Genomic DNA, 25,114 nt, shown 5'->3' with positions numbered 1-25,114 from the left:
GTCAAAAATAACAGTTTATCTTACCTTACATAGTTAATCATTACTTGAAGCATTTGAAGAGTGAGGGAAGGGTTAATGTGAGCCTACTGGGCCAAGTGTGGATGTAGCAAGGTTTCTCATCTGATATGTATGTAGGAGGCAGCAGTTGCCTTCTTTGTGTTGGGACACACACGAGCCAAGGACAGCTTACACCGTGGTAAGCCAACAACATGTGAACATTAATAAAAATATGAGCTTCATTTCCTTACCAAATTGTACCAAACATACAGGAAGCCACCACACCCATATCAAATGTACATACATTAATTTTTTTCTTTTTAACACCCAAAAAAGAAGAAATAAAAAAAAAATTTTTAACACAATGGCAGTTTCCCACCAAGGCAGGGTGACCCGAAAAAGAAGACACATTTTCATCACTATTCACTTTTTACATTTGGTAATTTATACAGGAAAAAGAGTTACTAGCCCTTTGCTCCTGGCACTTCAGTATCATAAGATACGCATGGCTTATGGAGGAAGGATTCTTTTCCACTTCCCATACAAATTAAATATTAATTAATGCCTTTGAAAAATTAATAACCAAAAAAGTAATAATGATGGTGTCAAAGGGTGTGTTTGGGAGATGTAGAAAGAACTGCTGACCCTGGCTTTAGCTCCCAGAAATAATAAGATATCACAGATTTATGCATCTAAACTCTTCAATGCATACAGTATCTGAATTGTCTGTACAATTTCTAAATTTTGTATGCTCTATGCATGAGACTAATTTGTCATGATGTCATTTTTAATGGATGAGAGAGCAGCATACTCTTTCCGAAGCCAAGACAGAGTCAACACTGAAATGCGATGCCTCAACCTACTCAAAATATTATTACTATACTGATAATATAATAGCCAGCAGTTGGCATAAGACTTGATCTTACATCATATTTCACTTCATTAGCCAAATAAAATACTTTGCATTACAATATTCATTGTGCTGGGTAGTATGGGTGACCACCCAGTGAAGTTATTACTGTGCCCTCACTACAACTTTCTCATTTAAAAACTTCTTTCAACAGATCGGCAGTATCTCATCGAGGTAGGGTGGCCCAACAAGAAAAAACAAAAGTTTCTCTTTTTAACTTTAGTAATGTATACAGGAGAAGGGGTTACTAGCCCCTTTCTTCTAGCATTTTACTGGCCTCTTATGACATGCATGGCTTACGGAGGAAGAATTCTGTTCCACTTCCCCATGGAAAAGAAAAAAATAATTCTTTTTCTTATGAAATGTTAAGAAAACCTCCTTCTGAAGGTAATAATACAAAAATACAAAATATGATGGAAAACTGATGAAATTATACTTTTGCCAATTTTGCTCTGTCGGCAATGCTTACACATTGGCGATTTTGCCCACTTTGAGTCCTATTTTAGGCCAATTACACTGTTTCAGTCGACCAAATTCGTAACTCTTTCACTAGTATGTCTTCCATTTTATTGAGGACAAAAAGTGCCCAATCAACTATTTCTTCTACCCAATACAGTGATCATTATTATTATTATAATCAAAAAGAAGCGCTAAGCCACAAGGGCTATACAGCGCTGCAGGGTAGGGAAGGAAGCGAAGGTATTGGGTGGCAGAAGGGAGGAGGGATGATCAGTAGGTTACAGAAAATAGCGGGGCAGGGGATAGTGCGGGGGTAGAGGGTAGCAAGAGATTGAGGTAGAAAGGGCTGAAGGTATCAGAATTTGTGAAGTCAGTCAGTTGTTGTCAAAAAGTCAATGAGAGAGTCCGGATGAAAGGTGGGTCCATCAGTGAGAAGGGAAGGTAAAGAGAGAGCAGCGGACCGAAGACAGAGGTAAATTCTGAATGCTCGTTGATAAAGTGGGCAGTCCAACAGAATGTGGCTGACCGATAATGGAGCCTGGCAATTCTCACAGAGAGGAGCAGGGCGCCTCTCCATGTAATATCCATGAGTAAGACGAGTATGGCCAATGCAAAGACGGGAGAGAGTAGTCTCCCAACCTCGACACTGGTGATAACAAGACGGCCAGTAACCTATACTCGGTTTAATAGATTGAAGTTTGTTGCCGAGCATAGTAGACCAATGTTGTTGCCAACGGGTGTGAAGGTGGGAAGATATTGCAGCAAAATAGTCCGTAAATGGAATACCTCTATATGAAACTGGTAGGTCATGTACTGCTGACCGCGCAGCAGTGTCTGCCTGTTCATTGCCCTGTACGCCAAAATGACCAGGGACCCAACAAAAAACAATATCTTTATGCTTGGTAAAGATGTGGCGTAGCCAAAGTTGGATACGGAGGACTAAGGGGTGAGGTGTATCAAATTTCTGTATAGCCTGTAAAGCACTAAGGGAGTCTGAGACAACCACAAATGATGACACAGGCATAGATGCAATACGGATAAGTGCTGCAAGGATAGCATACAATTCAGCAGTAAAAATACTAGCCGAAGATAGTAAATGCCCTCGTACGATGCTGTCCGGAAACACTGCTGCGAATCCTACGCCATCAGAAGACTTAGAGCCATCTGTGTACACAGCAATGGCATGAGAATGAGAGTGGAAGTGGTCAAGAAAAAGAAAGCGGGAAGCGACCGTAGACAGTTGGGCTTTCGAGCAAGGGAGAGAGAAAGAACAGACTCGAACAGCTGGAACTTCCCAGGGGGGTAGGGAAAAGTGAGAAGCTACATGAACATAGAAAGGTGGTAATCGAAGAAAAGACTAGAGCGAATGAAGACGAAGAGAGAAGGGACGGAGTAAACAGGGGCGGCGAACAAATAAAGAATGTCTACTAATATCAATGACCATTCTCTAAATGGAAGGACTGCGGAGATCATGAGAGTGTACATAGTAGCGAAGGCAATGGGCATCACGGCGATCGGATAAGGATGGAACGTTCACTTCTGCATAGAGGCTCTCAACAGGGGAAGAGCGAAAAGCACCAAGGCATAAACGTAATCCTTGGTGATGAATGGGGTTAAGGCTAGAGAGAGTAGCAGGAGATGCCGCTGAATAGATTGGGAGGTGGTGTACGAGGTCTCGTCGATACTGAGGCTTGTGAGGGAGAACACGAAGAAGCGTGAACAGACTGAGGCGTTGAAGTAGGGATGTCTGAGCCTAGGACAGCAAAAGAATTAGATACAGGAGTGATTATGGGAGAGGTAACCACAGAGGAGGCTGCAGAAGATGGGACCCCAGAAGTGGGGGGACGTTTTGAAACACGGGAATAAGAAACATGAGGTAGTCTCCCTCGGAGGCGCTCTTTGAGGTAATGGATTTCCTGCTCATTTAAGTAGACTTGGCAACGGCGAGAGTATGAAGGGTGAGCCTCATGACAATTAAGGCAAGAGGGAGGTCGATTGCAAGACGTATTAGAATGGTCATCGGCACCACAGACTGGGCATTCGGCTATGGATCTGCAATATTTAGCTGGATGGCCAAATCGCCAGCAATTTCTACACTGCTGCGGTGTAGGGATCACCTTTCGAACTTGTAACCGATGTCCTGCCACATAAACTGAGGATGGGAGTTCACGGCTGTCAAAAGTTAAATGAGCCACATTGCTAGGGTATCGTCTCCGCCCGCCAGCTGTTCAAGAATGTCATTGCCACATGTCTGGAAATTTTGTTGAACTATGGTATGGGGCACAATGACGGTACCACTACAAGAATTGAGGGAATAATGTTTTTCAATAGTGACAGGAACAGTATCTATATGGGAAAGAAGAGAAAGATCATGAGCTTGGGTAGCATTCTGTACAGTGATGATGTACGTACCGCTCTAAAGAGCATGAAAAGAAATATCTTTACCAACATGGCGTAGGAGTGCCTTGCCAATACTGTGGTCGGAAAGATAGGCGGTAGAGGAAGTCGGTCGTAAAGTGAAGAATTTAGTCCATTGTGCAGTCTGAAACTGAGCGTGGAAAGGGAGTGCAGTACGTGTTGATCTTTTCTGAGAAGGAGGAGAAGTATCATCAGCAGGTAACTGTCGTTGGCGTTTAGGCGTAGGACCAGAATTGGTCCGACGCGGAACGGGCCGGCAATTCGAAAATTGCCACACCGTAGAGCGGAGGTCAGATAAATCAAAGGAGTCAGTCGAGACCTCAGTACCTGAAGCGGGTGAGGAAACAGCACCGGCAAGAGGTACAGAGGCATGAGGAGTGTCCAAAGAGTGGTCCAAAGACGAGGTGGGGTCACAACGGGGTGCGGTACCAAGAAGGGGCCCGGGGGTAGCAGGTTCATGGACTAGGGCTGCCATGGTTAGGTTACTTCTTTCTTTTTGTTTTTAAGAAAAAAAAAAGAAAGAAGAAAAGAAAATAAAAATAAAAAAAAAGAATAAAAAAAAGGGGGGACTGGGGAGGGATAGTTCCTAGGAGGAATGAAAGGGCCAGAAATCTCCCTCCGCGCCCAAGAGGACCTCAGCACCGCAAGTAGCGTACATGCAGCATGGAACCCGTGCCATACCCTACCCATCATGCCAGTAAACTAGCAATCCGGGATAGCAACCTCACATCTGCCGAGCTACCTCGATGGACAAAAGAGAGGGCGGCCGGATATCCGCCACAAAGCATACCTCCTTCAGCCACCACCCCTGGAATCCGAAAGGTGGCTTCCAGAGATACACCCGTCGCCCGAAAGACACCCAAAGCCACTCTCCAGGATACCGGAGAGGGATCGGGACATCCCCAGGCGATCCAGATTCCACGGCAAACTACGCCACCGCCAAGAACCTCAACGGAATGGGATGGACCCTGGTACCCTTTCCCCTACCTAGGAACTAGCGCGCCTGTGGGAAAAATCTCAAACGCCAAAAAGAGGAAGGGCAAAAGGGAGGGGTGGGGAGGGGGAGGAGGAAAGGGAAAAGGGGAGGATGGGGAGGATGGGATAGGGAAGGGGGGATTGGGGGGTAATTAGGTTCAGTCTGAGGAAGGAGACCGACAGGTCTAATTCCTCAGACCAAGAGCCTCTTCACCATGCCAAGGAGCCCCCCTTGAAGAGGAATACTGTGATCAGAAATTGGTAATTTGGCCAATTACACAAAAATTTCAAAATAGGGCCCAGAATAAACAATGCAGGCAGTCCTGGCACTAAAATAACATTTCCTCTGTTCATTAGTTACATTCCCAGGCTTCACATATGAATTCTATTTTGAATATTTATTCACACAAAGAATTTTTATTCACACACAAAAAAAAAAAAACAGATTTACTGTTATACATTATTGTACTAATTTTACAAATACTGTCATCGTATTCATGAATGCACATTAAACCGACCAATTAAATGCATATTGGATGAGTCGTTTACTCTAGAATACAGTCGACCCCCGGTATTTGGTGGCATCGGTATTCGACAAATCCGATATTCGATGCATTTTAACGCAAAAAATTCGCCTCGGTATTCGATGTGATTCGTACGAGACGTGTCCACGTGTGGCCTGAACTGCCCCGTGTGTGCCAGTGTTTACAAGCCAGGCAGTGTGCACGCGTCTAAGGATACATTCAGTACATTCCATATTATCACTGTTTTTGGTGCTTGTTTCTGCAAAAAAGTCACCATGGGCCCCAAGAAAGCTTCTAGTGCCAACCCTTCAAGAAAAAAGGTGCTAATGACTATTGAAATGAAGAAAGAGATTATTGCAAAGTACAAAAGTGGAGTGCATGTGTCTGAGCTGGCCAGGTTGTATAGAAAACCCCAATCAACCATCTCTACCATAGTGACCAGGAAAACGGCAATCAAGGAAGCTGTTCTTGCAAAAGGTGCAACTGTGATTACGAAACAGCGACCGCAAGTGTTAGAAGATGTTGAGAGACTGTTATTGGTGTGGATAAATGAAAAACAGATAGCAGGAGATAGCATCTCTCAAGCGATCATTTGTGAAAAGGCTAGGCAGTTGCATGACGATTTGGTAAAGAAATTGCCTGCAACTAGTGGTGATGTGAGTGAATTTAAGGCCAGCAAAGGTTGGTTTGAAAGATTTAAGAATCATAGTGGCATACATAGTGTGATTAGGCATGGTGAGGCTGCCAGTTCGGACCAAAAAGCAGCTGAAAAATATGTGAAGGAATTCAAGGAGTACATATTATTATTATAATCAAAAAGAAGTGCTAAGCCACAAGGGCTATACAGCCAAGGAGTACATAGACAGTGAAGAATTTAAACCTGAACAAGTGTTTAATTGCGACGAAACAGGCCTGTTTTGGAAGAAAATGCCAAACAGGACCTACATTACTCAGGAGGAAAATGCACTCCCAGGACATAAGCCTATGAAAGACAGGCTTACTCTGTTGATGTGTGCCAATGCTAGTGGTGATTGCAAAGTGAAGCCTTTATTGGTGTATCACTCTGAAACTCCCAGAGTGTTCAGGAAAAACAATGTCCTCAAAGCTAATTTGTGTGTGCTGTGGAGGGCAAACAGTAAGGCATGGGTCACTAGGGACTTTTTCTATGGCTGGTTACACCATGCATTTGCCCCCACTGTGAAAAATTACCTAATTGAAAAGAAATTAGACCTTAAGTGCCTCCTGGTATTAGACAATGCTCCTGGTCATCCTTCAGACGTGGCAGAGCGACTTTCTGCAGACATGAGCTTCATTAAGGTCAAGTTTTTGCCTCCTAATACCACTCCTCTCCTGCAGCCCATGGACCAGCAGGTCATTTCCAACTTCAAGAAACTGTACACAAAAGCTATGTTTCAAAAGTGCTTTGTAGTGACCAGAGAAACTCAACTGACTCTAAAAGAGTTTTGGAAGGATCACTTTAATATCCTCAATTGTATAAACCTTATAGGTAAGGCTTGGGAGGGAGTGACTAAGAGGACCTTGAACTCTGCTTGGAAAAAACTGTGGCCAGAATGTGTAGACAAAAGGGATTTTGAAGAGTTTGAGGCTAACCCTGAGAAGTGTATGCCAGTTGAGGAATCCATTGTGGCATTGGGGAAGTCCTTGGGGTTGGAGGTTAGTAGGGAGGATGTGGAAGAGTTGGTGGAGGAGGACAATGACGAGCTAACCACTGATGAGCTGCTAGATCATCTTCAACAGCAAGAGGCCAGACCTGAGAAAACTGCTTCGGAGGAGGGGATAGAGAAATTGAGGAAGTTGCCTACTTCAAAGATTAAAGAAATGTGTGCAATGTGGGTTAAAGTGCAAACCTTTTTTAATGAAAATCACCCTGACACAGCTACTGCAAGCCGTGTTGGCAACCTGTACAATGACAATGTTGTGAACCACTTTAGGAAAGTCATAAAGGAACGAGAGGTATAGGCCTCTATGGACAGATATGTTATGCGACAGAAGTCCAGTGACTCTCAAGCTGGTCCTAGTGGCATTAAAAGAAGAATGGAAGTAACCTCGGAAAAGGACTTGCTACCTCAAGTCCTAATGGAAGGGGATTCCCCTTCTAAACAGTAACAACTTCGACACTCTCCCCTCCTCCCATCCCATCAATCATCACCAGATCTTCATTAAAGGTAAGTGTCAATTATTCTATTGTTATTGTTGTTATTGTAATTATTCTATTGCATTAAACTTAATATTTCATGTGGTAATTTTTTTTTTTTCATACTTTTGGGTGTCTTGCACGGATTAATTTGATTTCCATTATTTCTTATGGGGAAAATTGATTTGCTTTTCGATATTTTCGTTATTTGATGAGCTCTCAGGAATGGATTAATATCGAATACCGGGGGTCCACTGTATAGGCAAATATCAAATATTTCTGCTATTTTAGCTCAATTTCAAGCCACTTCCATTCCTAAAACCAATCAAAATCATCTCTATTTCTCTAATATAGCTTCCATTCTATCAAATGATACCAAGAAACCGAGAAAACAATCTTAAAAAACCATCCAAAAATATGCAGCAAAGTTACTATTTTAAACCAAAAACATGGTCCCAGGTTTTTCCCCCTTTATGCACTGCGTGGGGCAGGATTATTTTTATATGTTGCACACTTACCGCGTTAAGCCATTCTCTCGTATTTAAGTCCAAATTTACCACTCACTGCTTATTGGAATGAGTTGAGCTCATGGCATAGTACTACGGCACGAACAGAGACTGTAAACCCGTAGAATTATGGTACAGATGCAGGAATGTGTAATTACAGAGAAATTATGATAATTTGTGAGAATGGGTTACAAAACTTCAGAATTAGTAAACTGAATGAAGATTTCTTAATGCACTAAATATTCTCGTTAGACTTTTCATGCAGGTGACATACTGTATATAAATTAAGCATTCAATTATTACACAAATAAGGTAAGAATAATGCTGTCTGGTAAACATGACTTGCTCAACAAAAACGATGGCAGACTGTGGAAAGTAAGGCACTGCTCGTGACCCAGCAAGCAGATCGAGAAAATCTGTGGAGGAAGCAGCCCAAAACTTGCATACTGTATTAAAATACGTAATATTTTTTATTTAATTTCTGAAGTGTAACAGCATTCTGGGAGGTGAAAACTATATTTTATTTATAAACATTGTTCATTGTATAAGAAGCAGTTATTAGAAGGGAAGTGGGAGATCGACAGCCTAGAATCTGGTTGTTGTACAAGTGGGAATTGGTCATTAAGAAAGGAGTAGGTTCCTAGGTTTTTTCTGTTTTAGCAGGTATTCAAAATTAGGTTATGTATTTTTTTTTTTAACAAGTCGGCCATCTCCCACCAAGGCAGGGTGACCCAAAAAGAAAGAAAATCCCCAAAAGAAAATACTTTCATCAATCAACACTTTCACCTCACTCACACATAATCACTGTTTTTGCAGAGGTGCTCAGAATAAAACAGTTTAGAAGTATATTCGTATAAAGATACACAACATCTCCCTCCAAACTGCCAATATCCTAAACCCCTCCTTTAAAGTGCAGGTATTGTACTTCCCATTTCCAGGACTCAAGTCCATCTATATAAAATAACCGGTTTCCCTGAATCCCTTCACTAAATATTACCCTGCTCACACTCCAACAGCTTGTCAGGTCCCAAATACCATTCATCTCCATTCACTCCTATCTAACACGCTCATGCACATACGCTTGCTAGAAGTCCAAGCCCCTCGCCCACAAAACCTCCTTTACCCCCTCCCTCCAACCTTTTTAAGGACTACCCCTACCCCGCCTTACTTCCCCTACAGATTTATACGCTCTCCATGTCATTCTACTTTGATCCGTTCTCTCTAAATGACCAAACCACCTCAGCAACCCCTCTTCAGCCCTCTGACTAATACTTTTATTAACTCCACACCTTTTCCTAATTTCCACACTCCAAATTTTCTGCATAATATTTACACCATGCACTGCCCTTAGACAGGACATCTCCACTGCCTCCAACCACCTCCTCGCTGCAGCATTTACAACCCAAGCTTCACACCCACATAAGAGTGTTGGTACTACTATACTTTCATACATTCCCTTCTTTGCCTCCATAGACAACATTTTTTGTCTCCACATATACCTCAATGCACCACTCACCTTTTTTCCTTCACCAATTCTATGATTAACCTCGTCCTTCATAAACCCATCCACTGACACGTCAACTCCCAAATATCTGAAAACACTGACTTCTTCCATACTCCTCCTCCCCAATTTGATATCCAATTCTTCTTTATCTAAATCATTTGATACCCTCATCACCTTACTCTTTTCTATGTTCACTTTCAACTTTCTACCTTTATGTAAATGGTTCTTAATTGAAGGTCTACTGCATCAATTAATAATATATAACAGCTATGTATAAAATAATCATAAGATATAAAAACAGCATTAATAATTTTATTGCTCGAAGTTCCCATAGCTATATGAGAGAAATTTTCTGATTATACACAATTTGGGTACACACTCAAAAAAAGGTTCACCAGCCCTGATATATTAGAGGCCACTGTTCCTTCTGACATCTACACCTTCAGTGTATGAATAACACAGAAGTTTGATCACTAATATAAATATGCAAGATCAACCAGGCTATGATGGATATGTAAGTCAGTAGACCAGCAGCAGCAAGCCTGATTGGCCAGGCAAGCACCAGATGAGCCTGGACCACGGCCGGGCGTCAGGAGTAGTAAAGCTCTCGGAACCTATCAAATGTATGTAAATCAAAGGAATACGGATTGTACTGTTGAGAATATAAAAAAGGAAAAATTGGCCCACAAGCTGAATAAAAATATAGAGAGAAAATGAAGAATTTTTTATAATGCCTATAAATAAAGGTTTTCTTGCACTGAATGAACATCAAATAAAAAAGGATTTTTAAAACCAAATCTCCTTACTATTAACTTTTATTGAACAAATCATCTAAGCTATTTGTTTCTTACACAACTGAATGAGTTTAAAACATTTGCAAGTTTTTAGCATTTAAATTCATTCAGGCAACACATTTTCAGCATAGTACAATTTTTACTGAGCAACCATAGGTTCATATACCGAAACACTTTCTTAGACATTAAACATGAAGAAAAAATTAGAGAAATCTTAAATTATGCACCACTCTATGCATCTCATGTGTTCTGGTCACATCCATTTCAGTAACCCATGAGGAAAGAAAGTGGTCAGTCAGACAGTGGCCTAGCCATGTGAGCAGGTGGCCTAGCCATGTGAGCAGGTGGCCTAGCCATGTGAGCAGGTGGCTTGATCATGTGAGCAGGTGGCCTGGTCATGTGAGCAGGTGACCATGTGAACAGGTGACCTGGTCATGTAAGTAGGAGGCTTGGCCATGTTAGCAGGTGGCCTGGTCAAGTGAGCAGGTGACCTGGTCATGTAAGCAGGAGGCCTGGTCATGTGAGCAGGAGGCCTGGCCATGTGAGTAGGTGACCCCCATTCTCTTGCATAAATGCAGATAACCTTTATTTCACTCTTACAATACAAAGAACAATACTTCTCATATGTTATATCAAGCCACACTCTTAAAACTACTTACTCTTCAAGCTGCTGATAAGATGCAGGTATGCTATAATATGCCTATTAGTAAAAGAAAATATTCACTATTTCATAACTTGTAGTCAATCTCGTAGAGCATTAGATGTGTTTCATAAAAAAAGGCTTAGCCATACCCTAATTTCCATTAACATTCAATGAACATGCAATGTCCTCGGAAGTAATTTTTTAAATTTTAGTTATGTCAACTCTATCTGTGAAGATAAATGTATGGAAATGCAATACAGACTCTCCCCACCTAGCAACATACTCATTTACTGACACCTTGGACTTATCACAGGCTCTCTGACCAGTATTCATACCTAAATAATGTATATCACAGCTGATTTCCTCTATTCTGTTTATTTCAATATACAGTACACTACTGTATCAACATTTAAAAATATACCAGAAATGTTATAAATGGTGAAGAGGTGATGTTAAAACAATATCAAATACGGTTGACAAACTCACTACATACCATTATAGCATGCTCCTCACTTAGCAACGAATTCATTTAACAATGTGGTCTTAGGAACGGAAGTGAGAAGTGAGAAGAGGCTGTACTAAATTATAAATTATCATTATAATTATAACTAGCCCTTCCGATATTCAACAATGCAGTGTACATCAAAGCAATTTGCAAGGTAAGTAGGTGGACTAGGATTTATCCAATACAGATGTGTGTTCAGAAAGTTGCTATCATTCCCAACTCCATATTTTTTGCATATTTACTGATACAGGAGGGCCCCGCTTTACGGCGTTCCGCTTTACGGCGTTCCGCTAATACGGACATTTCAAATTATGACCAAAACTCACTATACGGCTCCCCCCACCTGACTTTCTAATACGGTCACCGTGCCCCACCCTGTTTGTTTACATTCTCCATGAGCTCAGTAAGCACTAAGTCTCTCCATTTTGTCTGGAAACTCCAAAATTTCAAATGTTTTTAAAAGTTATTTCATATTTTATATATACTCTGATAATTATACTTATGTATACCTGTACCTAAATAAACTTACATACATCAAGTCATTTAAATGTCGTATATTACGTTAATATACACATTTTCATTAATCCATCCATGATATTTTTTTCAAAATTATATAATAAACACGATGCATAACATATAAATAAGATAAATACACCCCACAGTAGAATAAATAAACATAAATGTGAGCTGTGTAGCAGACGACTTCCACAAGTGGTGATAATAACAATACTGAGTCTCATTAAATGTCGTATATTACGGTAATATACACATTTTCATTAATCCAGCCATGATATTTTTTTCAAAATTATATAATAAACACTATACATAACATATAAATAAGATAAATACACCCCACAGTAGAATAAATAAACATAAATGTGATCTCTGGTAGCAGACGACTTCCACAAGTGACGCCATAATAACAATAGTCACGGAGTCTCATTAAATGTCGTATATTACGGTAATATACACATTTTCATTAATCCATCCATGATATTTTTTTCAAAATTATATAATAAACACGATGCATAACATATAAATAAGATAAATACACCCCACAGTAGAATAAATAAACAAATGTGAGCTGTGTAGCAGACGACTTCCACAAGTGGTGATAATAACAATACTGAGTCTCATTAAATGTCGTATATTACGTTAATATACACATTTTCATTAATCCATCCATGATATTTTTTTCAAAATTATATAATAAACACGATGCATAACATATAAATAAGATAAATACACCCCACAGTAGAATAAATAAACATAAATGTGAGCTGTGTAGCAGACGACTTCCACAAGTGGTGATAATAACAATACTGAGTCTCATTAAATGTCGTATATTACGGTAATATACACATTTTCATTAATCCAGCCATGATATTTTTTTCAAAATTATATAATAAACACTATACATAACATATAAATAAGATAAATACACCCCACAGTAGAATAAATAAACATAAATGTGATCTCTGGTAGCAGACGACTTCCACAAGTGACGCCATAATAACAATAGTCACGGAGTCTCATTAAATGTCGTATATTACGGTAATATACACATTTTCATTAATCCATCCATGATATTTTTTTCAAAATTATATAATAAACACGATACATAACATAAAAAGATGATAAATACACCCCACAATAGAATAAATAAACATAAATATAAGATGTGGGAGCATGGTTTGTTTACTCTGTGCCTGGCCTGTCACCTCTCATGTATTCATTCTTTCTCTCTCTCATTTATTCGTTTTATCTCATTTACTTACTCCTGACCCTACATTAAGACTACAAATATTTTAAGGTAAGTAATGAGTGAACTGTATATACATTTTATCGCTCTGGGATGCTTAAATATCATAGAATAGTATGTGTGGGTGGGGTGGCCTGGTGAAATAGCCTGCCTATTACAATACATACCACACTTGATTTCTTACAATAAATACTACTTGTCTCACCCTAGATTAAGACTATAAATATTTTAAGGTAAGTAATGAGTGCACTATGTGTGTATTGTACCTTTTTATTGTTTTTTGATGCCTGGTTCTATTGCTAACTTAATATATGTTAGTGTAAACTTGTTATCTAGTGTTTGTATGCATTTATAAGTGGAAAAAAAGGGTGTTCCACTTTACGGCGATTTCCGCTTTACGGCGCTAGCCTGGAACCTAACCCGCCGTATAAGTGGGGCCTTCCTGTATATAAATTTTCCAGTCTCCATATTTTATTGTTTTGCATATTTATTGCAACCAAAAACAGGTAACTATGAAGAATACTCAGGAAGCATGAAGACCACAAAATCAACATATACATTTTGTCAGCCACTCTGAATCACAGTAAAAACTGACATTTGCCTAGGATGGGTTCCTATTTCCTACAAGTTAATCAATTCAAACAACACATATTTGTACAATTAAGTAGTTTTCTGGAATGGTTATACCATGTTATGTAAGAATCTATTTTTTTTTTTTCAACAAGTTGGCCGTCTCCCACAAACGCAGGGTGACCCAAACAGAAAGAAAATCCCCAAAAAGAAAATACTTTCATCATTCAACACTTTCACCTCACTCGCACATAATCACTGTCTTTGCAGAGGCACCCAGATACAACAGTTTAGAAGCATATATAAAGATATACTAAACATACCCCTCCAAACTGCCAGTATCCCAAACCCCTCCTTTAAAGTGCAGACATTGTACTTCCCATTTCCAGTACTCAAGTCCGGCTATATAAAAATAACCAGTTTCCCTGAATCCCTTCACTAAATATTACCCTGCTCACACTCCAACAGCTCGTCAGGTCCCAAAATCCATTCGTCTCCATTCACCCCTATCTAACATGCTCACACATGCTTGCTGGAAGCCTAAGCCTCTCGCCCACAAAACCTCCTTTACCCCCTCCCTCCAACCTTTTCGACGATGACCCTTACCCCACCTTCCTTCCTTTACAGATTTATACATTCTCCAAGTCATTCTACTTTGATCCATTCTCTCTAAATGACCAAACCACCTTAACAACCCCCCTTCAGCCCTTTCACTAATACTTTTAGTAACTCCACACCTCCTCCTAATTTCCAAACTCTGAATTCTCTGCATATTTACACCACACATTGCCCTTAGACAAGACAGCTCCACTGCCTCCAGCCACCTCCTCGTTGCAGCATTTGCAACCCAAGCTTCACACCCATATAAGAGTGTTGGTACCACTATACTTTCATACATTCCCTTCTTTGTTTCCAATGATAATGATTTTTGTCTCCACAGATACCTCAACGCACCACTCGCCTTTTTTCCTTCATCAATTCTATGGTTAACCTCATCCTTCATAAACCCATCTGCTGACAAGTCAACTCCCAAATATCAGAAAACATTCACTTCTTCCATACTCCCTCTCTCCAATGTGATATCCAATTTTTCTTTATCTAAATCATATGATACCCTCATCACCTTACTCTTATTTATGTTCACTTTCAACTTTCTACCTTCACACACCCTCCCAAACTCATCCACTAACCTTTCCAACTTTTCTTTAGAAGCTCCCATAAGTATAGTATCATCAGCAAAAAGTAACTCTTTCAACTCCCATTTTGTATTTGAGTCCCCATAATTTAATCCCACCCTAACACCCTAGCATTTACTACTTTTACAACCCCATCTATAAATATATTAAACAACCATGGTGACATTACACATCCCTGTCTAAGACCTACTTTTACTGGGAAGTATTCTCCCTCTCTTCTACACACCCTAACCTGAGCCTCACTATCCACATAAAAACTCTCTACAGCATTTGGTAACTTACTACCTATTCTATATACGTACTTGCAATATATGCCACATTGCTCCCCTATCCACTATCATAAATGCAATGAAAACTTACCTACCTTTATCTAAATACTTTTCACATATATGCTTCAAATCTATTATATAAACAAATTAAATATACTGTAGAGTAATTTATCTTACCTGCCCCCCCTACCGACTCTCCGGCGAGCGAAACCAATACATCGACGAGTTGGGTGTGCCAAGGAGGTGAGAGAAAATCTGTATTTAGGGTCACCTCCTCCTCCTTCATCTGGAGGGACCCACGGCCAGTTACCTTCCCGGGGCTAATGTCAAGAGAAAAGATCAAGAGATTACTCATATTACTCTTTATTGTGAACATGATCTAACTAATTAAAACAAATACATTTTTTATATTTTAGTGCATATGAGCAAAATATCATAACATTCTCCTTTTTGATAACAGACAAGGTAAACAGAACAGACTAGAAAAATATTCTCTACAGCTCTACTCTAAGATTTTGAATTCATATATTTTTTAAACAATCAGCTGTTTCTTACAATGACAAGAAGACCCAAGAAGAAAAATACATTCATCATCGCTCTCTCACAACCTGCCATTCCATGAGAGCAAAGGCATCATGATACAATAATGATCAACACTCAAAGTTAAGACACATGTGCAACATCTGGATATCTTTATTGTAGACGTTTTGCCATCCAATGGTTTTATCAATACAGATTCTAGGGCATAATGGCGAAATGTCTACAATAAAGATATCCAGATGTTGTACGTGTCTTAACTTTCATATTGTCGGTATTTTATACCTTTCTTGCACAACACTCAAAGACTGGGCTTAACCTTCTGATAAAGAAACTGACTCCTCAGTATGGCCAGATCCCATCACAAGTATTGTACATTGTTTTCCAACTTCCAAGACTAAAACTTAGCTAGACACTTTCCCTAAATCTTCTCATAGTTATTACTTGCACATCATCTTGACAGATTAGATCCCATGAACCACTCACCTTTGCTCTTGTCAGGCATTCATGTCTGCTTGATGTTTGAATGAGACATGTTTATGACCAAATACTGTATTAATTTTACCATTTCAGTACCATGTCAGAACACAGGCAACCCACTTCCCACCTCCAGCATTCGAGTCTGACTAACCAGTTTCCCTGAATCCCTTCATCAATGTCACTTTCCTCACACTCCAACAGCACATCAAGTAATAAAAAGTAATATGAAACTAAATATATGACTGCATTACTCACAGCATGGTAATTAGTAAATTTTTTTCTTCTAAAAGTAAAAACACCATCTGGTTCGTTTTCCTCCTCTGCTTCAGACTGTGACGGAGAAGCCACCTCGTCATCCGAACTAGGAGGCACATATCCCAGTGTGTCCTGCAGAATGACAAAAAATAATATGAAAAATTAGATTTTAAAATACTGTATGGTAATACAGTATTATCACATTTAGGTTATAAGTTAGAAAAATACAGTGATGAAAAATATCTGAATGTGAGCAAAATATGAAATTTGTTAACAAAATGCCCAAAAAACTTATAATACAATAAAATAAATGACACTCAAATTACAGTCGATGCTCGATTAACCCTTTGACTGTTTTGGTCGTATATCCATGGGGAAGTGGAATAAAATCTTTCCTCCGTAAGCCATGCGTGTTATAAAAGTCAACTAAAATGCCGGGAACAATGGGCTAGTAACCCCTTTTCCTGTAAAGATTACTAAAAAGAATAAGAAGAAAATTGTCAAAGTGGGAAGTCTGAATGTGCGTGGATGTTGTGCAAATGATGAGAGAGATGATTGTGGATGTTATGAATGAGAAGAAGCTGGATGTCCTGGCTTTAAGTGAAACAAAGCTGAAGGGGGTGGGAGAGTTTCAGTGGAGAGGAATAAATGGGATTAGGTCAGGGGTTTCAAATAGAGTTAGAACTAAAGAAGGAGTAGCAATAATGTTGAAGGATAAGCTATGGCAGGAAAAGAGGGACTACAAATGTATTAATTCAAGGATTATGTGGAGTAAAATAAAGGTTGGATGTGAAAAGTGGGTTATAGTAAGTGTATATGCACCTGGAGAAGAGAGAAGTGTAGAGGAGAGAGAGAGAGATTTTGGGAAATGTTGAGTGAATGCATGGAGAGTTTTGAACCAAGTGTGAGAGTACTTGTGGTTGGGGATTTCAATGCTAAAGTGGGTAAAAATGTTATGGAGGGAGTAGTAGGTAAATTTGGGGTGCCAGGGGTAAATGTAAATGGGGACCATTTAATTGAGCTATGTGTAGAAAGAGATTTGGTAATAAGTAATACATATTTTATCAAAAAGAGGATAAATAAATATACAAGGTATGATGTAGCACATAATGAAAGTAGTTTGTTAGATTATGTATTGGTGGATAAAAGGTTGATGGGTAGGCTCCAGAATGAACATGTTTATAGAGGGGCAACTGATATATCGGATCATTACAGTGGACCCCCGCATACCGATGGCATCACATAACGATTAATCCGCATACCGCTTGCTTTTATCGCAAAAATTTTGCCTCGCATACCGCTTAAAAACCCGCTCACCAATTTTCGTCCGAGACGCGTCCAATGTGCGCCCTCAGCCAGCCTCACATGTGCCGCCGGTGGCATTGTTTACCAGCCAGCCTCCGCGGTAACATCCAAGCATACAATCGGAATATTTCGTATTATTACAGTGTTTTCGGTGCTTTTTCTGGAAAATAAGTGACCATGGGCCCCAAGAAAGCTTCTAGTGCCAACCCTACAGCAATAAGGGTGAGAATTCCAATAGAGATGAAGAAAGAGATCATTGATAAGTATGAAAGTGGAGTGCGTATCGCCGACCTGGTCAGGTTGTACAAGAAACCCCAATCAACCATCGCTACTATTGTGGGCACCAGAAAGGCAATCAAGGAAGCTGTTCTTGCCAAAGGTTTAACTGTGTTTTCGAAACAAAGATCGCAAGTGATGGAAGATGTTGAGAGACTCTTATTGGTGTGGATGAATGAAAAACAGCTAGCAAGAGATAGCGTCTCTCAAGCGATCATAAGCGAAAAGGCTAGGAAGTTGCATGAGGATTTAATTAAAAAAATGCCTGCAACTAGTGCTGATGTGAGTGAATTTAAGGCCAGCAAAGGTTGGTTTGAGAGATTTAAGAAGCGTAGTGGCATACATAGTGTGATAAGGCATGGTGAGGCTGCCAGTTCGGACCACAAAGCGGCTGAAAAATATGTGCATGAATTCAAGGAGTACATAGAGACTGAAGGACTGAAACCTGAACAAGTGTTTAATTGTGATGAAACAGGCCTGTTTTGGAAGAAAATGCCAAGCAGGACCTACATTACTCAGGAGGAAAAGGCACTCCCAGGACATAAGCCTATGAAAGACAGGCTTACTTTGTTGATGTGTTCCAATGCTACTGGTGATTGCAAAGTTAAGCCTTTATTAGTGTATCACTCTGAAACTCCCAGAGCGTTCAGGCAAAAGAATGTCCTCAAGGAGAATTTGTGTGTGCTGTGGAGGGCAAACAGTAAGGCATGGGTCACTAGGGACTTTTTCTATGACTGGTTACACCATGCATTTGCCCCCAATGTGAAAGATTACCTAACTGAAAAGAAATTAGAACTTAAGTGCCTCCTGGTGTTAGACAATGCCCCTGGTCATCCTACAGACGTGGCAGAGCGACTTTATGGGGACATGAAATTCATTAACATCAAGTTTTTGCCTCCTAATACCACTCCTCTCCTGCAGCCCATGGACCAGCAGGTTATTGCAAACTTCAAAAAACTGTACACAAAAGCTCTGTTTGAAAGGTGCTTTGTAGTGACCTCAGAAACTCAACTGACTCTAAGAGAGTTTTGGAGAGAGCACTTTAATATCCTCAATTGTGTAAACCTTATAGGTAAGGCTTGGGAGGGAGTGACTAAGAAGACCTTGAACTCTGCTTGGAAGAAACTGTGGCCAGAATGTGTAGACAAAAGGGATTTTGAAGGGTTTGAGGCTAACCCTGAGAGGATTATGCCAGTTGAGGAATCCATTGTGGCATTGGGAAAGTCCTTGGGGTTGGAGGTTAGTGGGGAGGATGTGGAAGAGTTGGTGGAGGAGGACAATGAAGAACTAACCACAGATGAGCTGATAGATCAACTTCAACAGCAAGAGGCCAGACCTGAGGAAACTGGTTCAGAGGAGAGGAGAGAGAAATTGAAGAAGTTGCCTACTACAAAGATTAAGGAAATGTGTGCAAAGTGGCTTGAAGTGCAAACCTTTTTTGATGAAAATCACCCTCACACAGCTATTGCAAGCCGTGTTGGCAACCTGTACACTGACAATGTTGTGAAACACTTTAGGGAAGTCATAAAGGAACGAGAGGTACAGGCCACTATGGACAGATATGTTGTGCGAAAGAAGTCCAGTGACTCTGAAGCTGGTCCTAGTGGCATTAAAAGAAGAAGGGAAGTAACCCCAGAAAAGGACTCGACACCTGAAGTCTTAATGGAAGGGGATTCCCCTTCTAAACACTAACACACACTCTCCCCTCCTCCCATCCCATCAATCATCACCAGATCTTCAATAAAAGTAAGTGTCATGTAAGTGTGCATGCCTTTTTCAGTTTGTGTGTATTAAAATTAACATTTCATGTGGTAAAAAAAATTTTTTTCATACTTTTGGGTGTCTTGCACGGATTAATTTGATTTCCATTATTTCTTATGGGGAAAATTCATTCGCATACCGATTATTTCGCATAACAATGACCCCTCTTGCACGGATTAAAATCGGTATGCGGGGGTCCACTGTATTTAGTTGTAGCTACAGTTAGAGTAAGAGGTAGATGGGACAAGAGGAAGGCAACAATAACAAGTAAGAGGGACGTGAAAGTGTATAAACTAAGGAAGGAGGAAGTTCGAGTGAGATATAAGCAACTATTGGCAGAAAGGTGGGCTAGTACAAAGTTAAGTAGTGGGGGAGTTGAAGAGGGTTGGAATAATTTTAAAAATGCAGTATTAGAATGTGGGGCAGAAGTTTGTGGTTATAGGAGGGTGGGGGCAGGAGGAAAGAGGAGTAATTGGTGGAATGATGAAGTAAATGGTGTGATAAAAGAGAAAAAGTTAACTTATGAGAGGTTTTTACAAAGCAGAAGTGTTATAAGAAGAGCAGAGTATATAGAGAGTAAAAGAAAGGTGAAGAGAGTGGTGAGAGAGTGCAAAAGGAGAGCAGATGATAGAGTGGGAGAGGCACTGTCAAGAAATTTTAATGAAAATAAGAAAAAAATTTGGAGTTAAACAAGTTAAGAAAGCCTAGGGAACATATGGATTTGTCAGTTAAAAACAGAGTAGGGGAATTAGTAGATAGGGAGAGGGAGGTATTAGGTAGATGGCGAGAATATTTTGAGGAACTTTTAAATGTTGAGGAAGAAAGGGAGGCGGTAATTTCATGCACTGGTCAGGGAGGTATACCATCTTTTAGGAGTGAAGAAGAGGATGCGAGTGTGGGGGAGGTGCGTGAGGCATTACGTAGAATGAAAGGGGGTAAAGCAGCTGGAACTGATGGGATCATGACAGAAATGTTAAAAGCAGGGGGGATATAGTGTTGGAGTGGTCGGTATTTTTGTTTAATAAATGTATGAAAGAGGGGAAGGTACCTAGGGATTGGCAGAGAGCATGTATAGTCCCTTTATATAAAGGGAAGGGGGACAAAAGAGACTGTAAAAATTATAGAGGAATAAGTTTACCGAGTATACCAGGAAAAGTGTATGGTAGGGTTATAATTGAAAGAATTAGAAGTAAGACAGAATGTAGGATTGCGGATGAGCAAGGAGGATTCAGAGTGGGTAGGGGATGTGTAGATCAAGTGTTTACATTGAAGCATATATGTGAACAGTATTTAGATAAAGGTAGGGAATTTTTATTGCATTTATGGATTTAGAAAAGGCATATGATAGAGTGGATAGAGGAGCAATGTGGCAGATGTTGCAAGTATATGGAATAGGTGGTAAGTTATTAAATGCTGTAAAGAGTTTTTATGAGGATAGTGAGGCTCAGGGTAGGGTGTGTAGAAGAGAGGGAGACTACTTCCTGGTAAAAGTAGGTCTTAGACAGGGATGTGTAATGTCACCATGGTTGTTTAATATATTTATAGATGGGGTTGTAAAAAGTAAATGCTAGGGTGTTCGGGAGACGGGTGGGATTAAATTATGGGGAATCAAATACAAAATGGGAATTGACACAGTTACTTTTTGCTGATGATACTGTGCTTATGGAAGATGCTAAAGAAAAATTGCAAAGGTTAGTGGATGAGTTTGGGAGTGTGTGTAAAGGTAGAATGTTGAAAGTGAACATAGAAAAGAGTAAGGTGATGAGGGTATCAAATGATTTAGATAAAGAAAAATTGGATACCAAATTGGGGAGGAGTATGGAAGAAGTGAATGTTTTCAGATACTTGGGAGTTGACGTGTCGGCGGGTGGATTTATGAAGGATGAGGTTAATCATAGAATTGATGAGGCAAAAAAGGTGAGTGGTGCGCTGAGGTATATGTGGGGTCAAAAAACGTTATCTATGGAGGCAAAGAAGGGAATGTATGAAAGTATAGTAGTACCAACACTCTTATATGGGTGTGAAGCTTGGGTTGTGAATGCAGCAGCGAGGAGGCGGTTAGAGGCAGTGGAGATGTCCTGTCTAAGGGCAATGTGTGGTGTAAATATTATGCAGAAAATTTGGAGTGTGGAAATTAGGAGAAGGTGTGGAGCAAATAAAAGTATTAGTGAGAGGGCTGAAGAGGGGTTGTTGAGGTGGTTTGGTCATTTAGAGAGAATGGATCAAAGTAGAATGACATGGAGAGCATTTAAATCTGTAGAAGAAGGAAGGCGGGGTAGGGGGTCGTCCTTGAAAAGGTTGGAAGGGAGGGATAAGGGAGGTTTCGTGGGTGAGGGGATTGGACTTCCAGCAGGTGTGCATGAGCATGTTCGATAGGAGTGAATGGAGACGAATGGTATTTGGGACCTGACGATCTGTTGGAGTGTGAGCAGGGATTCAGGGAAACCGGTTATTTTTATATAGCTGGACTTGAGTCCTGGAAATGGGAAGTACAATGCCTGCACTCTAAAGGAGGGGTTTCGGGATATTAGCAGTTTGGAGGGATATGTTGTGTATCTTTATACGTATATGCTTCTAAACTGTTGTGTTCTGAGCACCTCTGCAAAAACAGTGATAATGTGTGAGTGTGGTGAAAGTTTTGAATGATGATGAAAGTATTTTCTTTTTGGGGCTTTTCTTTCTTTTTGGGTCACCCTGCCTCGGTGGGAGACGGCCGACTTGTTGAAAAAAAATATATATATATATACGTCCTTTAAGGTAGTAGGTTGAGAGACAGCAACCACCCAGGGAGGTACTACCATCCTGCCAAGTGAGTATAAAACGAAAGCCTGTAATTGTTTTACATGATGGTGGGATTGCCGGTGTCCTTTTTTCTGTCTCATAAACAGGCAAGATTTCAGGTACATCTTGCTACTTCTACATACACTTAGGTCACACTACACATACATGTTTTTTTTTTTTTTTCAACAAATTGGTCGTCTCCCACCGAGGCAGGGTATATATACACCCCTCTGGGTTTTCTGCTATTTTCTTTCTAGTTCTTGTTCTTGTTTATTTCCTCTTACCTCCATGGGGGAAGTGGAACAGAATTCTTCCTCCGTAAGCCATGCGTGTTGTAAGAGGCGACTAAAATGCCAGGGGCAAGGGGCTAGTAACCCTTTCTCTTGTATAAATTACTAAATTTAAAAAAAGAACCTTTCATTTTTCTTTTTGGGCCACCCTGCCTTGGTGGGATACAGCTGGTTTGTTGAAAAAAAAAAATATACATCTTACGAGCCAATGTGTTTGATGTATATATACTCAAAAATTCTAGCGGCTTCAAATCAAGCAGGAGAAAGCTGGTAGGCCCACATGTGAGAGAATAGGTCTATGTGGTCAGTGTGCACCATGTAAAAAAAAATCCTGCAGCACGCAGTGCATAATGAGAAAAAAAAAAACTCCACCTGTCTTTTTGGATTAAAACGCCGACTTTGTGGTGTATCTTCGTACAGTATTTATGGTTGTATTCTCATTTTCTTGGTCTCATTTGATAGAATGGAAAACATATTATAGAAATGAAGGTAATTTTGATTGGTTTTACTATGAAAAGAACCTTGAAATGAAGCTCAAAGTAGGGGAAATGTTTGATTTTTGCCTATGTTCAAAGGTAAACAAATGATGTCATTGTCCAATAAATGTCCAAGTAGCCATTCTAATATGCAGTCATGAATGGGCTGACATTATTTATACAATTATTACAATATTGCAGTAGTCTGCATAACAGTAAATCTTCTATTTTTTGTTTGAATAAAAATTCAAAATAGAAAGCAAGAGTAATATCAGAGGGACCTGGAGACGTGACTGATGAACAAAGAAAATGTTATTTTAGAGCCAGGAATGTCTGCATTGTTCATTCTGGACCCTATTTTGAAATTGGCATATTTTTTAATTTGTGTGAAATTGGCCAAATTGCAAATTTCTGACCATGTTATTGGGTAGTTGAAATCCGTAAACAGGCAGTTTCTTGTACTCAATTGATAGAACAAATGGAGTTCTAAAGAAATAGCTATGAGTTTGATTAACTGGAACAATGGAATTAGCTGATAATAGGGCTCAAAGTGGGCAAAATTGCCAATTTGTAAATATCGCCAAGGTCACTAACTTCATGAGAGCCTAATTCCATAAATTTTCCATCAAATTTCGTACTTTTGGTGTCATTACCACTAGGAAAAGATTCTCTATCATTTCATAAGAAAAAAATCTTTTTTTTTTTTCAAACATTTTTTGATACCAGGAGACACCTCAGGATTTGGGGTTGCAACAGTCAAAGGGTTAACAGTAATAAAACAGGTTGTGGTGTACCTATATCAGGGGTCTCCAAACTGTGGCCCGCCACAGGATTTTATGCAGCCCACAGCAACTTGAATATTTATAAATAGTAAAACTAATAAACCCACATTTTCAGTCACTTAAAGCTAAAGATCTTGGTGCATTTAACAATTTATATCTCAAAATTTATTCATATTTTAGCTCTAATCTTTTCATTTTTCAGATATACCCTTCAGTTATGGAAGGAAAAGGAGTGCAGAGTGAGTGCTGCCTGTTTAATGAAAAAATGGGGCATAAAGTACTTTGTACATATAAGTAGTTGATAAAGCCTTGGGTGTTATATGCCACAAAAGTGTTGCAGTTTTGAAGGAGTACAATGTACATCGGTACTATGAGACCAAACATAGACCAAGTTATCCCAAATTCACAGGAACACAACGTTTGAAAAAATCTGAATCAATGAAAAGCAGGTTGCTTTCCCAACAAGGTTTTTTACACAGAAGAGAGCTGAATATGAAGCTTTAACCAGGACCAGTTAAAAAGTAGCTTATCCGATAGCTAAAAGAGTAAACCCATTCATCAAAGGAAATCTGATCAAAGTGTATAATGGAAGCAATGGGAGAGTTATGCCCAGAAGAAGCAAATCTGTTGAAAATCCTCAGTCTTGCACAAATACTATCGCTTGAAGAATTGAGGATTTTTTTTATTATTATTATTATTAACACATCACCCGTTTCCCACAAAGGCAGGGTGGCCCGAAAAAGAACAACTTTCATCATCACTCACTCCATCACTGTCTTGTCAGAGGCATACCTACACTACAGTTACAAAACTGCAACATTAACACCCCTCCTTCAGGGCTCAAGTCCGGCCTGCCGGTTTCCCTGAGTCCCTTCATAAACGTTACCTTGCTTACACTCCAACAGCACATCAAGTCCTAAAAACCATTTGTCTCCATTCGCTCCTGTCTAACATGCTCACGCACACTCACTGAAAGTCCCAGCC

The 25,114-nt window shown here is 39.8% G+C and overlaps 2 protein-coding genes across 4 annotated transcripts in view; one reads left to right on the top strand and one right to left on the bottom strand.

The window, feature by feature from the left end:
- LOC128687012 (mucosa-associated lymphoid tissue lymphoma translocation protein 1) overlaps positions 1 to 25,114 on the top strand; it is a 574,887-nt gene that overhangs the window by 342,784 nt on the left and 206,989 nt on the right. The window lies entirely within an intron of this gene.
- E(Pc) (Enhancer of Polycomb) overlaps positions 1 to 25,114 on the bottom strand; it is a 147,045-nt gene that overhangs the window by 6,452 nt on the left and 115,479 nt on the right. For all 3 annotated transcript variants that reach the window (XM_070082197.1, XM_053773901.2, XM_053773902.2), the window contains exons 8-9: positions 16,460 to 16,591; positions 15,365 to 15,507 (exon numbers count right to left, since the gene is read on the bottom strand). In XM_070082197.1, the coding sequence (XP_069938298.1) occupies positions 15,365 to 15,507; positions 16,460 to 16,591 (275 nt within the window). The remainder of the gene's footprint in view (positions 1 to 15,364; positions 15,508 to 16,459; positions 16,592 to 25,114) is intronic.

Source organism: Cherax quadricarinatus, chromosome 7 (assembly GCF_038502225.1).
Source record: "Cherax quadricarinatus isolate ZL_2023a chromosome 7, ASM3850222v1, whole genome shotgun sequence".
Taxonomy (NCBI): Eukaryota; Metazoa; Arthropoda; class Malacostraca; order Decapoda; family Parastacidae; genus Cherax; species Cherax quadricarinatus.
This window is presented reverse-complemented; position numbering and strand designations above follow the sequence as displayed.